The 13,913-nt window shown below is 38.3% G+C and overlaps 1 protein-coding gene across 1 annotated transcript in view; it reads left to right on the forward strand.

The window, feature by feature from the left end:
- The window catches only part of cblb (Cbl proto-oncogene B, E3 ubiquitin protein ligase), a 69,145-nt gene that overhangs the window by 15,532 nt on the left and 39,700 nt on the right, over nt 1-13,913 (forward strand). The window contains exon 4 of the mRNA XM_051401506.1: nt 9,742-9,888. Coding sequence (XP_051257466.1) covers nt 9,742-9,888 — 147 coding nt within the window. The remainder of the gene's footprint in view (nt 1-9,741; nt 9,889-13,913) is intronic.

Genomic DNA, 13,913 nt, shown 5'->3' on the forward strand with positions numbered 1-13,913 from the left:
AGGAGAAAGTCACACACACATAGGAAAAACTCCCAACAGTCTTTTAGTAAAATAATTCCAATTAGCCAGAACTGTGATCCTGTTAACTGGCGACTTCCAGCTAAATATGTTAACTAACTGACAACTTTATAAAGTCTCCAGTTGAATTGAATTTCCCTCGGGATGAATAAAGTATCTATCTATCTATCTATCTATCTATCGATCTATCGATCTATCGATCTATCTATCTATCTATCTAGTTAACACCCAATGTACCCCTTACAAAGTATTTATCAAAAACAACAAAGATGGTGTTTATGCCTCATATCGTGCTTAATCACCGCAAGGGAAATTCCTTCACCGTGGCAGCCCTACTGTGACAGTCAGCGCCCCTGGCAAGATGCATTTTGGCGTGATGTTGCAAGTCCAGCTGCCTCGCAATGTTAACTGTCTACACCATACATAAGGAACTAATGATGATTACAGTGCAACTTCAGCGTGTCAGAAAGTTTGACCTTATCATAATGAGACAAACTCTAGTAAATTAAACTCTCATGAAAGATGACACATTTCTAATATCTTTTTTATGGTACCATTAATTAACTGTCAGTTTGATATTTTGAGACTTCTCTCACGGTGGCCCAAATGTTTTACAGGGAAATATACAGTCTCAGAGAGAGCTGGAGGAACCGTTTGTGACAGAGGATAGTGATATCGTTCAGGTGACAGGAAACCAGTAGGAATAGAGATAGTGGGTGGTTGAGCTGCACTAGTGCAGGTGTCACCACAACAACGAAGTGACACCATGTAGGCTAGTGCAAGTTCGTGTCTTTGCTGTAAAAAATGTTTGGCTATGAGATTTTATTTTATTTCAGTGAAGGCTGACTTTTATATTGAGAGTTTTGGTGGAAACCCGTTTGGTATGGTTTCATTTGGAGCTACCGATGGGTTGGATATCTACGCACATAACAGAGCCAACAGTTTTCTGGCCACCCTGCTCCACTCACTCTGAGTACATTAGCCCTAATGAATGGGCTGGCTTTCCTGGGGCGCTTGTCAAACGAGGCAGATTACACAACCAGTGTAATGGCACAGTGCATTGCAAGGACACATGAGGAAGGCTAACAAGCCACACCATGAAGAATGTCATTGCAGACAACTTGAACATACAATCTGTTAAATGAAATGGTAGAAAAATATATCTATCTCATTGTCTGTACAGTCTCATGATGCAACAAGCAAAGAGTATACTGAAATGACTGCAAACACCTCATACAGCTCAGAATGCATCCTGTTTTTCTGTTTATTTGGGGGTGTTTCGGAGTGAAGCCCCGCTCCACAACAAGGCTGCAAATCGAGTTCAAATCACAACCATTATGTAAGCATCTGCAGCCTTTCCCTTCGCATCCCAATGGAGAGTTTTTTGGCTGGTCCTCGGTTCATTAGAGGCCTAATGGTGACTGGAGAGCATGAAAGCATGAGCATGAAATTACTGAGACGGGCTTGGCTTTGTCAGTGCAAACACACACACACACACACACACACACACACACACACACACACACACACACACACACACACACACACAGACGGGAGTGTATGCTACCAGCAAGGCTCAGAACAGTGATTCTCACTTATCCCACTTTAAACTGTTGTTCTTCTCTTTACTTCATTGTAGTCACTACTCTGCAAGTGCAATACAGTATAAAGTAGAATAAAGAGGATGCCTGGTGTTTGCTGTGGAAGGAATGTATTTTCTAAATAGCGTATGCTTCTTGCAGTCACAGTCATCGATCGAGTCATATCCCTGTCAGCTATGTTGAGCACACCACATGCAAGAGCTGTGCATGCGTGGTCAAGGACAGAAAGTACACAGCATCTGCTGTGTCATAAACAATTTGACCCAGAACAGCATTGAGATTGATCGTAGTCTGCAATCATAAATACAACATCAAACTACCATCTAGATATACAAAACAGTGACCTATACGCAGTGCAGTCAGTGTTTCCTCTGGAACACAAAACATTACAGTGAGGATGATGCTCGATTCATGTCACACTTAATAATTATATTAAATGTTATTTTTCAGTTACAGTAATGTTTTTTTAACAAGCTAGAGTAGCACTCCCACATCTTAACTCCACCTATGTGTTACCCGCCGAGCCTCGCCCTTTAAGGAAGATGGCCTTGTGGGTAACCTGTGTATGTGACCTACTCTAGTTTGTTTGTTTGTGGGCAGCAAGTCCACCTAGTGCGTTCTAGCATGTTGCCGCAGTCACAGGAAAGTGCATGCTATTAGGGGTAGTTATTTTAGTTATTTTAGTCAGCCATAAAGTGTCTAGATAATAGGGGTGGGCGATATGGGCAAAAAATAATATCTCAATATTTTTTGGGATTTTGGCGATAACGATAATCAGTCGATATCCTTTAAAATGTGATTGGAATTGTCTGAGTTAGGGCTTGTGTCGCTGAGAGCGCTCAAAAACTCATTTTCCGAGCGCCCAGCGGTGTTAAAAGTTGAACAGATTTCAACTTGAAGCGCTCTGAGAAAGAGAAAGAGAAACAAAAAAGTCCCTGTTCATGCAATGTTAAAGGTTATATATAAGTTAATTTAAAAAAATGATATAACAGCAAACAATTAAGATCTCTGTACAGATATAGTGGAGTCATGGTGTCAAACTCCCTCTGCCTGTGTTGCTATCGCATCTTCTCTGTGGTTTCCATTACCGGTCTGCTCCGTGTACAGCTGAGTAGAGCAACTGAAATTGCTGTTTTTATCATCTACGTCTTTGAATTAAGGATTTATTTCCACCAAACTAGACTTGGTGATTATTAGAACAGTGGAAAGACTAACAAAGACTGTTCTGGTGAGTTTTATTTGTTCCTGTCCAATGAATTGAATGAAGTTATGATGTTACAATCATCTGCAGGGTAAAATTAGCATTTTTTTCTATGGAGTCTGGTGGTGAGTGATAGTGATATTACAGCTGCTTTTGGTTAAACAAAAGGTCTATCTCTGTAGAGATCGTTTCCATAATGCTGTACTTAGAGTATCAATCTGAGTCTGTCAGCAAAATCAAGAACTTTTAGTGGATGTACTTTGTTCTGGCCGTTGCAGCCCTTTTTTCTTTTTATGGAAAGACTAACAAAGATGGTTCTGGTGTTTTTATTTTATTTCTGTCCCATTGCTTTGGTCTGAGAAGCTGGTGTCCTAGTGCAACATTAGTGGAAGTGAATTTCATATATATAACCTTTAACGAAACTACGCCATCTTACTATATTCCACACTGCCGAGTTGGTTCGGGTTATGAAAAGCAATTTTTTACTTCCCGATACCAATTCCGAAAAAAATTGATATTCAGTATATATATATTTTCTTTTATTATTTTTTAACAAGGACATACTACTTAGCCTGAATGGTTGCTATTCGTGTAGTATGACCTGGCTCAGGTTAAATGAGCAAAGGCTGAAGATCTGGATGGAGAGAGAGTGAGAGAGAGAGGTCAACTTCTGCTGAGCTTCATTTTTCAGAAAAAAGCAGCTGTAAACAGTTCTTCCTCTTCCTGTAATCAATGTTATCTTGTGGCTTTACATTTCTGCTTCTTGAAAGAGTCTCTTAAAGTTGTAATGGCAAATATCCACTGAATGTCCAATATCGGCTAATATCATTCTAGTTATTACTTGCAGCAGGAAGCATTAGTGATAGCTGTGACTGCCTGTTTAGAAAAAGCGAGAGTCTCAGCAGCCCTGATGGCGTAAAATTGACATATCTTGTGGCTGTGTTCAGGTTTGCTCAAGATAGTGAACCAGAAATGCATACAACTGTTTTATTTTCAATACTTTTGCATTTTTAACCTAACCCTAACATGACTTGATTTAGGGAACTGCCATAGCAAGATGTCAGCTTTCCCCAGCCTCAGTGGGTCAGGCACACATGCTGAAATTCTTTTAATTGATGAATACTTGAACCTGGGACAATCATCAGCTCCCCTGGTTGTGAAAAAGTATATTTAATTGTTTTAACTTCTTAACATAACTTGTGATTGCTTTTTCTCTGAATTTGTTCTTTGCATGTACACTCAGCATGGAGAAGCAACTGCACTTCTAATGTGAGACACAAGTCCCTCAGAAGCTCAGATTTTCCCCAGAACTCTCTGATAATCGACTTAATTTGAATAAATCCTCATGAGTGATCGGTGTTCTCAAACCAGAAGGGCAAGAACTTAACCACACTGCATGTGGGTGTCATTTTACATGGTTGTGCTGTATCAATTGGCACTTGAGTATAGAAAAACAGCACGAGACATCTGCCACGCACAGACACAGGCGCTGAGGTTATACAACAACCATCATTACCGGCAACATTTGCATTGGTGTGAAAGTAACTGGCAAAGGGTTTGTACCTGCGATGGTGTTTAAACAGCTGAATGTACAATATACTCAGCATTAAAGTCAAACAAGGATTACATTAGAACATACATTTCAACAGTGCTCCACTGCTGTATTATAACTGATTTAAAATGTTCCTTTAAAATCTGAAATGTATGATTGAGCTTTTGTTACAGGAAGTGGTAATATGTGACTTTTTAGCTAACAAATTCCATGAAAAGACCCAAACTAACAATTAGTAATTAAATAAAAGGCCCAGTCACATAGTTTTTAGCGTTAAATTTAGATTTACCTATGGTAGGACTATTTTCATCGATGGATAAAGCCACATTCAGTGCTCTAGTGAGTATTTGGGGTAGCAAGACAGCGTATATGTGATTGAGTCAAAATAAACTACAGTGTGCGTGTTCATGGTAATGAATGTCAGCCAGTGCAACAGTGTGGCTCTGTGATGTGTTTTAATGGTTTTTGGACAACTTAATTTAATTACTTGTACTTACGTCCGCAGTATAAAATTTACTGCTTATCTGTTCATACTGTAAATATATATTTAATAGCTCTATATATCTTAGTATATTCACTTCCCTCCATTCATTCTGTTAATGCTGTTCATACTGTAAATATCCAGCTAGTATATTCATATATATATTTATAATGTTATTTTTTTTAATATATCCCTGTACATATACACTTTACTCTGCACTTTACTGCTTTTTGCACTTCTGGTTAGATGCTTAACTGCATTTCGTTGTCTAGTACTCTAGTACTTTGTGCAATGACAATAAAGTTTAATCTAATCTAATCTATGGCACAGGGGAAGAAGATACATCAGGCTTTGATACAAAATACTTGTTAGTAGGATCTATTCATTGTTTGGCTCTTCACATGGGATGTAAGATGTACATTTTTGTATCCTTACATTTTTTTGAACCAGACAAATTAACTAATATATTTTATAGAAGTTAATTATCTACTTACAAATCATGCTTCTAAAATTCCATTCAATTTCCATTAATTCTGCTTACTCGTTCAATTAAATTGATGGCTGCCTACCAGACTTGCATTTACTCATTGCATGCGGTGCACCACTGCACTATCTATATGTATAATCAGTACATATGTCAAACTCCTACTCTGTTTATGTGGAGAGTCTGCTTATAAACAGGAGGCAGTGATGTGACTGTGAGTAAAATGGAGGCAGATTAAGCAAATGTTCCTTGTTGCTAAAATAGGATACGTATCACAATACAGGGATTACGATTCAATATATTGCCATATATTAGGGCTATATTTTGTGATTTAAATTCCAATTTAAGGAACTATCATGGTATAAAGAACACACCACCATATAAATAGAAAATGTTTTTATGCAACCAAACAGTGGGATCTGCATCATCACAGTCCCACTGTCTGTAACACTGATCCAGGTTCATAACACTACTTTTTTTGCAGTCTGAGCGTTGGAGTGGAAATTAGTCTGTGGCTGAAGATAGATCACAGAAGTGTTATCTAGGGGTCGGGGTTTAAACACTTGAACACAAAATCAACCGCTGCAATAAAATTGCATGTAAACTATAAATTACAAATCCATACAGCAAACGTAATATTGTGATACTTGAGTGTGTTGATATATTTTCTTACACCCCTAGTATATATGTATGTGTAGTTTTAGTGAAGATAAATGCAACCGGGTGGCTGTGGCTCAGAGGCAGAGCGGGTCGTTCCTTAATCGGAAGGTTGTGGGTTCGATCCCCGGCTCCTGGTGCCACATGTGGAAGTATCCTTGAGCAAGATACTGAACCCCGAATTGCTCCTGATGCCGTGCGTCTGTGTGTGAATGTGTATGAATGTTAGTTTCTGTTTGATGGACTTTGTCATCACTGTGTGAAAGAGTGTAAAAGCGCTTTGAGTGGTCGGAAGATTAGAAAGGCTCTATACATATAAGTACAGGTCCATTTACTATTACTATTGAGGATGTGTATCATTAGACAGCAGCTGATAATTAGGGATGTAAAGATACACTCTACTCATGATTCAAGACTGCGTTCATGATGTATTTTTCCCACTATATTTTTAGAGAGATTAAAACAAATTAAGACTAAAAAAGATTCCTTTATTTCTCAGACAAAAATCGACAAAATATGTTTTCTTATATCAGTCAAGAAGAGAAAAACAACAATCTGTGTTTATTTATGTGGTAGTTTATACACTGTGCATACAAAACAATGTACATTTCCTTTTCCTTGTCATAGTGAAACTGAAGTCTTGCCTTGATACCACAATTGATATCACAATTTAATGTTCAGGGCAGGGAGTTCTGGAGCAGAGCTGCTCTGACTGCAAAAGCATGGTCACCTTTCGTCTCAATCTGGGACTCAGGAACAGCCAGCAGATTCCTGCCCAAGGATCAGAAGCTGAGCCCCAGCTCATCTTTTAAAGGTCATCAATAAAATCTTAAAATCAATTCTAACACTGACTGCTAACCAGCCTAGAGAAGCTAAAACAGGGCTAATACAATCAGTAAGTCACCAAAGTTTGCAGCTGTGCCACTAAGGGGAAACTTATGTTAGATTTGAATTGATTGATATATTGATATTTGCAAAAACACACACCCCCTTTCACCCCAAATACTTAAACTGATTCACTCAGTGGAATGATTGTTGTGTGACACCAGTGGATTACAGAGGTGCGATAAACAAAAGTCAGCCTGTTTTGTGCCAGTTTGAAAGAAGAAGTAAAAGTTTGGATGATGTGCTCAAGGTACAGCACACAACACACACACACACACACACACACACACACACACACACACACACACACACACACACACGCATAAAGCTTGTTATCAGCCCCCCACAGCCAGTGTGCTGTCTTTGTCCCACACACTCACACCTTGGGCAAAGTCACCCTGTGTGTGTGTGTGTGTGTGTGTGTGTGTGTGTGTGTGTGTGTGTGTGTGTGTGTGTGTGTGTGTGTGTGTGTGTGTGTGTGTGTGTGTGTGTGTGCGCGCGCCTGTGCGTTACCCCTGAGTGTTGACAAGCCTACAGTCTAATCTCAAGGGAAAGTGGAGGCAAATCCCTGTCCCAGAGGAGAGGGAGACGAGAATCACTAACATTTTACAGAGAAGAAGCTAAAAAATAACCCTCCTGGAGTGTCCTTCCCTACCCCCTCAGGCCCGGTGGATTCTTGCAAATGCCACTAGGAGCACTAGAACAAGCCAGAGGAACCTGTTTAATGTACTTCTGTCAGGATACAGTGAAAGAAGTAAAAGTACAAGTGCAGCCTTAAGACATATACAGATACTCTGCTTGGAAAATATTGTGAGTCCGAATATTCAAAAGTTGATGATTTTCTGAAATTCCTGCTGGGCACAATTTGCGTACTGGACTAGCCTTGACTTCCTAACTATTTGTGATGTCACAGATCATGCTGGTAGGCCCCGCCCGTTAAAATCAGATGTTCAATGAGCACAGAGAAACTTTCCACTTTCAGCAGATGAATGTGAAAACATCCTTCTAGTGTCAAACTGTGTAAGAAAAAGAAGAAGAAAAAAACTTTTTCAGAACAGGGGAGCTTTAAACTCCACTCTCCATATCATAGCTATTTCAGCATTAATCTCACAGCTCACTTCATAATACCTCATCAAAGCTGGACTTCTGTGAAAACGATTTAGCAACACTGTTCTAAAAATGAAATGTAATATTATTATAGACTTTTTAATTATTTGTTTTCCTGTGGCAGTGGTCAAATATGTTTTGTTAATGCAATTTAAATGCAGATTAATATTTGTACATTGTACAGATGGAATAGGAAAGCCCAAATTATAAAGTGAAAAATTTGATAAGGGCTCTACTGCTGCCAGTTTTAATTTAACAGCTTAATATTTCCTTTACAGGTAATCCAGCTCCAGCAGTGTACATTTAGCAGTCATTGGTTTTAATTATTTGTGGAACAAATGGCACCCATTTCAGCAATAATGTCAATATAATTTAAAAGAAATTGAACAATGTGCAGGGGAGGTTTGAAGCCAAAAATGGCTTCTGAAGATATCTCCTTTTTAAAAAAAAAAAAAGAAAAGCAGAGAAACTGTTCTCTCCTTTATTGGAGACAGAACTCTTGAGCACTTGCGTTTCTTGAAGAACATGTTGCTGACTATATGGAGCCATGAGATGAGTTTTCACACCGAAAAGGAAATTTATAGTACGATATGACTTCATTGATATTTGGAGGCTGGGGTGGGAGTGGGTGCCCAGGTAAGAAAACAGATGAAGAACCATTTGAATGAAATAGATCAAAATAAAATCAGAAATGAAAGAAATTTGAGAAATGACATTAAAATACTTTAGACTGTGTCAATGAATTTGAAAAATATTTGTGTAAAAGAAATCCAGTAGTGTACTATACCTATTATAAATAAAGGCAAATAATAATATGAAATACAATATATATGAAAAATATATTAAACTATATAGTGTTACGTATATATGCAGTATATGTAACTTACACTCTTATATATAATAATATAATAAATATATAATCAAGGATAAGGTGTGTGTTGTCAAGTGCTTGTTTACATGTGTATGTTGAAGTCAAATACTGGGTACCAGAGTAATTATAGTTTTGTATTTTTCATTTTATATACATATATATATATATAGTTCAGTTTAGTTTCAGTTTAATTTTTTTTAGTATTAGTGTTAGCTTTTTTTTAATTATAATATGGGGCAATTTGAAAATGTTTTTGAAATGGAATATCTTTTTCATAGGTATGTTTTCATTAGTGTACAATCACCTGAATATAGGAATCGTTGACACAGAAACAACTTAAGTGAATCTGACCTTAACGTGACATCTGCATTATCTACCTCATCTAGCACAACTTTGTTAATGCCAGTTAAATATGGTTTAGCACTGGTTTGATTGGAGCTGCTGTGTGATTGTGACATTTGATTTTGAAGTTGTACAAGAGCTGGGAAGGCTTTTTTTTAATTTTTTTTTTTTTTAAAGCTGCAGTTGGTATTTTTTTTTGTCATATTTGCTGAAACTTTCACTATATCCTGATAGTAGTACATGAGACAGATAATCAGTTGGGGTTTTTTGGTTTTTTTTTTTTTTTTTTTGTTTTTACAAGTAGCAAGGACTACAACCTGAATTTGACTGACTGATGTACTTACTTTAATTGATGTAACCCTGCATTGTCAAATTACAGTTACCATGTATCCTTGTATATCATCTCTATACTTTTAAGGACTGTATTGGGCTGAGTATCAGTTTTTATTTACCAGTACCAGTAGTGAGTAAAATCTGTTGATCATTTGAGGCTATAATGGTGCACCAACTGTATCCTCTCTTTCCTGGCCTTTTCTCTGCAGGAGGAACCTGACCAAGCTGTCTCTGATCTTCAGCCACATGCTTGCTGAAATCAAAGCCATCTTCCCCGGAGGACAGTTCCAGGGGGACACTTTCAGGATCACCAAAGCTGACGCCGCTGACTTCTGGAGGAAATTTTTTGGAGAAAAGTAAGATTCACCTCGTCTCAGCTTTCTTCTTTTGGCAGCTTTGAGTCGGCACTCCCCTCAATGCTGGATCTGTGAGAGGGAGAAGCTGCTTTCAGGATCTGTGCAATGTCAGTGTTTCCTGTTTGTTTTTGTTTTTTTATCTCCCAGATACTTTCGCTGCCTTGATGCTCTGAATATAACGACATGAGGAAGAGATGCTCCAATATTGGAGCAACTCCAAGACTATGTCAGACTGAGCACTGCTTACACACACACACACACGCCCAGCTGAGAGCAGCTGCTGTCTTTGACCTGTCTTTGTCTTACTAACATGCAGAGCTGAGACAAGGTCATGATCTCTGGTTGTGTGCCTATGCAGCCTCTCCAATTTACTCAGTCTACATTGTCTGTAAGCTTTGTGGGTACAAGCGAAGTATTTTGGGTTTACAGCTGTGTTTGGCAGATTCGTATGTTGTATTCCTTAAATGACAAAGACATTTGTTGCGGTTTGAAGGACTGGCTGGCAGATCTCACTAAATTTCAATCCATCACTTCTTTCCTCCCTTGCCAAGGACCATATGTGACACTTTATTTTGGCAAATAAAAGACAAACTTACAAGGTCTTTATCAGGGGGTTTAGAGCCCTCTTCCTACTGCATCACTGTTTTTGGATGTGATAGGAAGAGTATATTTCTATGTGTGATTTAAGACTGGCACAGGGCTCTGAATCTGAAACTGCTGTGAGTGTTAGCAGTGCTGTTTCAGTTTTTTTGTTTGATCTGCTTCATCGGACGCATTTTGCTACTAAAATAAAAGCACAGGAAGGGCCCTATAGTTATTTGCTGAATTCCCTAAGTAGGGGGACACTTTCTGCATTGCCTAAATGGATTCAGGATAATGGGAAAACACTTCAAAGTAGATTACAGGGAGTAAAGCGAAAGTCTCAGTTTTCTTTAAATGTGTCTGTTATCTAAAGCAAAAGAGGGCATTTAAAGTAAATGAAAGTCAACAAAACAAACAGAAATAATCGCACAAATACACAGAATGAGAGCTTTCTGATGTGTCAAACTTGAAGAGGTGCATGTAGGGGTAGTGTTGGGAAAGGAGCCCAGTTTGTATGAACGCTGTTGTGCAGCACATCATTATCCTAATGTACAACTGTTACGTTTATATATTGGTGCATGTTTCCAGCTGCTGCATAGAACACCTGACAGTGGTAGCTGGGATATTTCTATATTTATTCTATATATACACTCTACAAGTCTACACTACATTTTTAAGTTTTAAGTCAAACTTGAACTTTTCTTTAACTTAATGTTATGTTAAAAAACAGTAAGCTGTGATCCCAATTTTTCATTATTTGGGTGCTGAATATTCTGCAGTTTCGATGGCCATGAGCATTTCAATAATAATTTATTTAAAATGACAATGGCGGAGTTTCTTGATTTTCTGGTTCTGTTGATCCTTGCTGCCAACTTGTTTGGTACTTTTCAAACACTGTTGACTATATGAGATGCGTTACCTCTTTGGTATGCTCCAAGGAACCAACGGTGGCATACAAAAGGTTTCTATTTCTATTTTATCTATTTCTATTATTGGGACATCTTTGATGAAAGGATAGATCAGTTCTGTTCTAAAACAATAGGTACCCATATGAACACTGAAACAGGTTTTGCTTTCTGTAATTGACATTAAAATATCAGTTACTAACCCTTAATTTTACGTGATGGGGTTTAAGAAGAGGTTAAGACGGATTTCTATACTAATAAGACTGTAGCTTTGGAAGATACTGTTTGGCTAACTCAGCTTTCTGAAGCCTCACAGTGAACTATATATCACTTCCATTGAAAGCATTACGAGTTAATCTTTTAATCTCCAGTATAAACAGGAGGGGCATTACAGCAAGAAAAACCTGTTCCAGTGTCCATACTTGACTATTGTTCTAAGACGATGAAGATAAATTGTAAACCTATCCCTTAATATCTCTTGTAGTAATTAAAGCTGCAGTAGGTAATTATTAGAAAAATAACTCTTTGTCATTTCCTGGAACTTTCTATATATCCTGACAGTAGTACATGAGACAGATGATCTGTGAAAAAATCAGGTTCCTCTGGCTCCTTCTAGTGTTCATAATGGCATTTGCAAGAATCCACCGGGCCTGAATCAAAACAACCAATCAGAGCTAAGAAAGATAGTTGATTGTTGAATCTCATTCCCAGGGCGTCACATGTCTTTATGTCTTTCTTGGCTCTGATTGGTTGCCGTCATGGATTCATTAAAAATACAATTAGGAGCACTAGGAGGAGCCAGAGCTGATTTTTTGTCATGGATTATCTGTGATTATCTAGTGAAATATTCAGCAAATATGACAAAGTAATTTTTTATAAAGGTTACCTACTGAAGCTTTAAAGAAGTGGCCATTTACTCATTTCATAAAGTTGTAGATGAGTTGATTTAAATTAGGCCACAGAGAAAATGTGAAAAGACAATATTTCACAGGGCAAAGTCAAAGAACACTCATGGCTGTATTTGTACTTTAGGCAAATTGAAAATCTTCCCACCCGAGACAATGTGTTCCTTGCTGGAGCTGAAGTGGCTCTGCTCACCCTCCTCTGTGCTCGCAACCACTCCAAAGACTAATCTATTATAGATTATAACAAACCTCCGCCGGGTCAAGGGGAAAGAATGCATGCTCGTCATCCATCCTGCGAGAAGACTGTTTGAGAGAACCCTGCGAGAAGCTGCCAGAGGAGATCTGTTAAAAGAGTTTCCCTCCTCATAATTCTCCTCCCAGTCCAGGTCATACGGAATCATTCAATCACAGCTGTCCCACATTCAGCAGATTCAGCTTCAGTAAATGAGCTCACTCCTACCTGTCACATGATCTCTTTGGAATCAGTCAACTCTGTTTGTATGTGGTGTATTAATGCTGTGTAAATTATAGGTAACCAGCTACTTCCTAAAGTTTGCATATGCTATACTTGATACAGCAGCATGATAAATCATATCGTTCTATGTGTGTATGTGTGTGTGTGTGTTCCAGTAAGGTTGTGTCAGTCAGCAGTGGGTACGTGAGGCTAATGTATACAGGCAAGTGAATATTAAAGTTGTGGTCAGCCATGCGTCGAGCCAGAGAGTGATGTTACCGTCAGCACTGGCTTGTCTTTTTTTTTTTTTACAGCCTTGATTACTATCAAACGGGATTCTGCTCAACTATGAGGTCATGAATCATTCAAGTGTGGTGCATTCTCTCTCATTACTATCTCGCTGTCTTTTCCCTTCTGTCTCCCTCCCACTGTGCTCAGTTTCCTCCCCTCTAACTCTGGCTGTGCTGGTGTGGAAATGTGACGCTGGTAGCTCAGGAAGCTCTGTAATATCACCAGGTTCTGTCCGTTGTCTACCATCATCGTTGCCAAACGGCTTGCCTTGTAGCATACTGTGTGATTGATTTTAGGTGTAGCAGTTGCAGACTTCTGACCATGTCATTCCTCTGTTATTTAACATATATATATATATTTATATATATATATATATAACATGTTGCTTGTTCAAGCATGAGTTTTTCTGTTTCAATCTGTATTGTAACCAGAATGTGTATCAAAAATTATGAAGATGTTAATAAAAACTGGCACTGTAGTTATACTTGATCATACTTTGATTATAAAAATGTCAATGGATTTATGCTTAGCTCAGCTTGTACTAGGAAATTATGAAACCCTAAAAATTGCATCTGGTGATGAGCATTAAGACTTGTTTAGAAACTCAATATTTAGGACTTGAGACTAGGTCCTTGTGACTTCTTAAACAATGATCTGGTCCCACCTTAACGAGTTCAGTAAATCTGTGTTGCTGCCTAGTAGCAGTGCGTTTTAGTTTAGTACTTTTGTTGCAATAGAGGCTGTGTCAGGAAGTAAGATATGGTGGTGTGAGGTTTACTTCTTGGTGTTTGACAGCATCAGCAGAGTGTAAAGGCCACTGAGGCTGCTGATCACACTCACCACATGCATTCGGTAATTTGACATTTGGCAGAAATAACATCACCAAAC

The sequence above is a fragment of the Dicentrarchus labrax genome, unplaced genomic scaffold (assembly GCF_905237075.1).
Source record: "Dicentrarchus labrax unplaced genomic scaffold, dlabrax2021, whole genome shotgun sequence".
Lineage (NCBI taxonomy): Eukaryota > Metazoa > Chordata > Actinopteri > Moronidae > Dicentrarchus > Dicentrarchus labrax.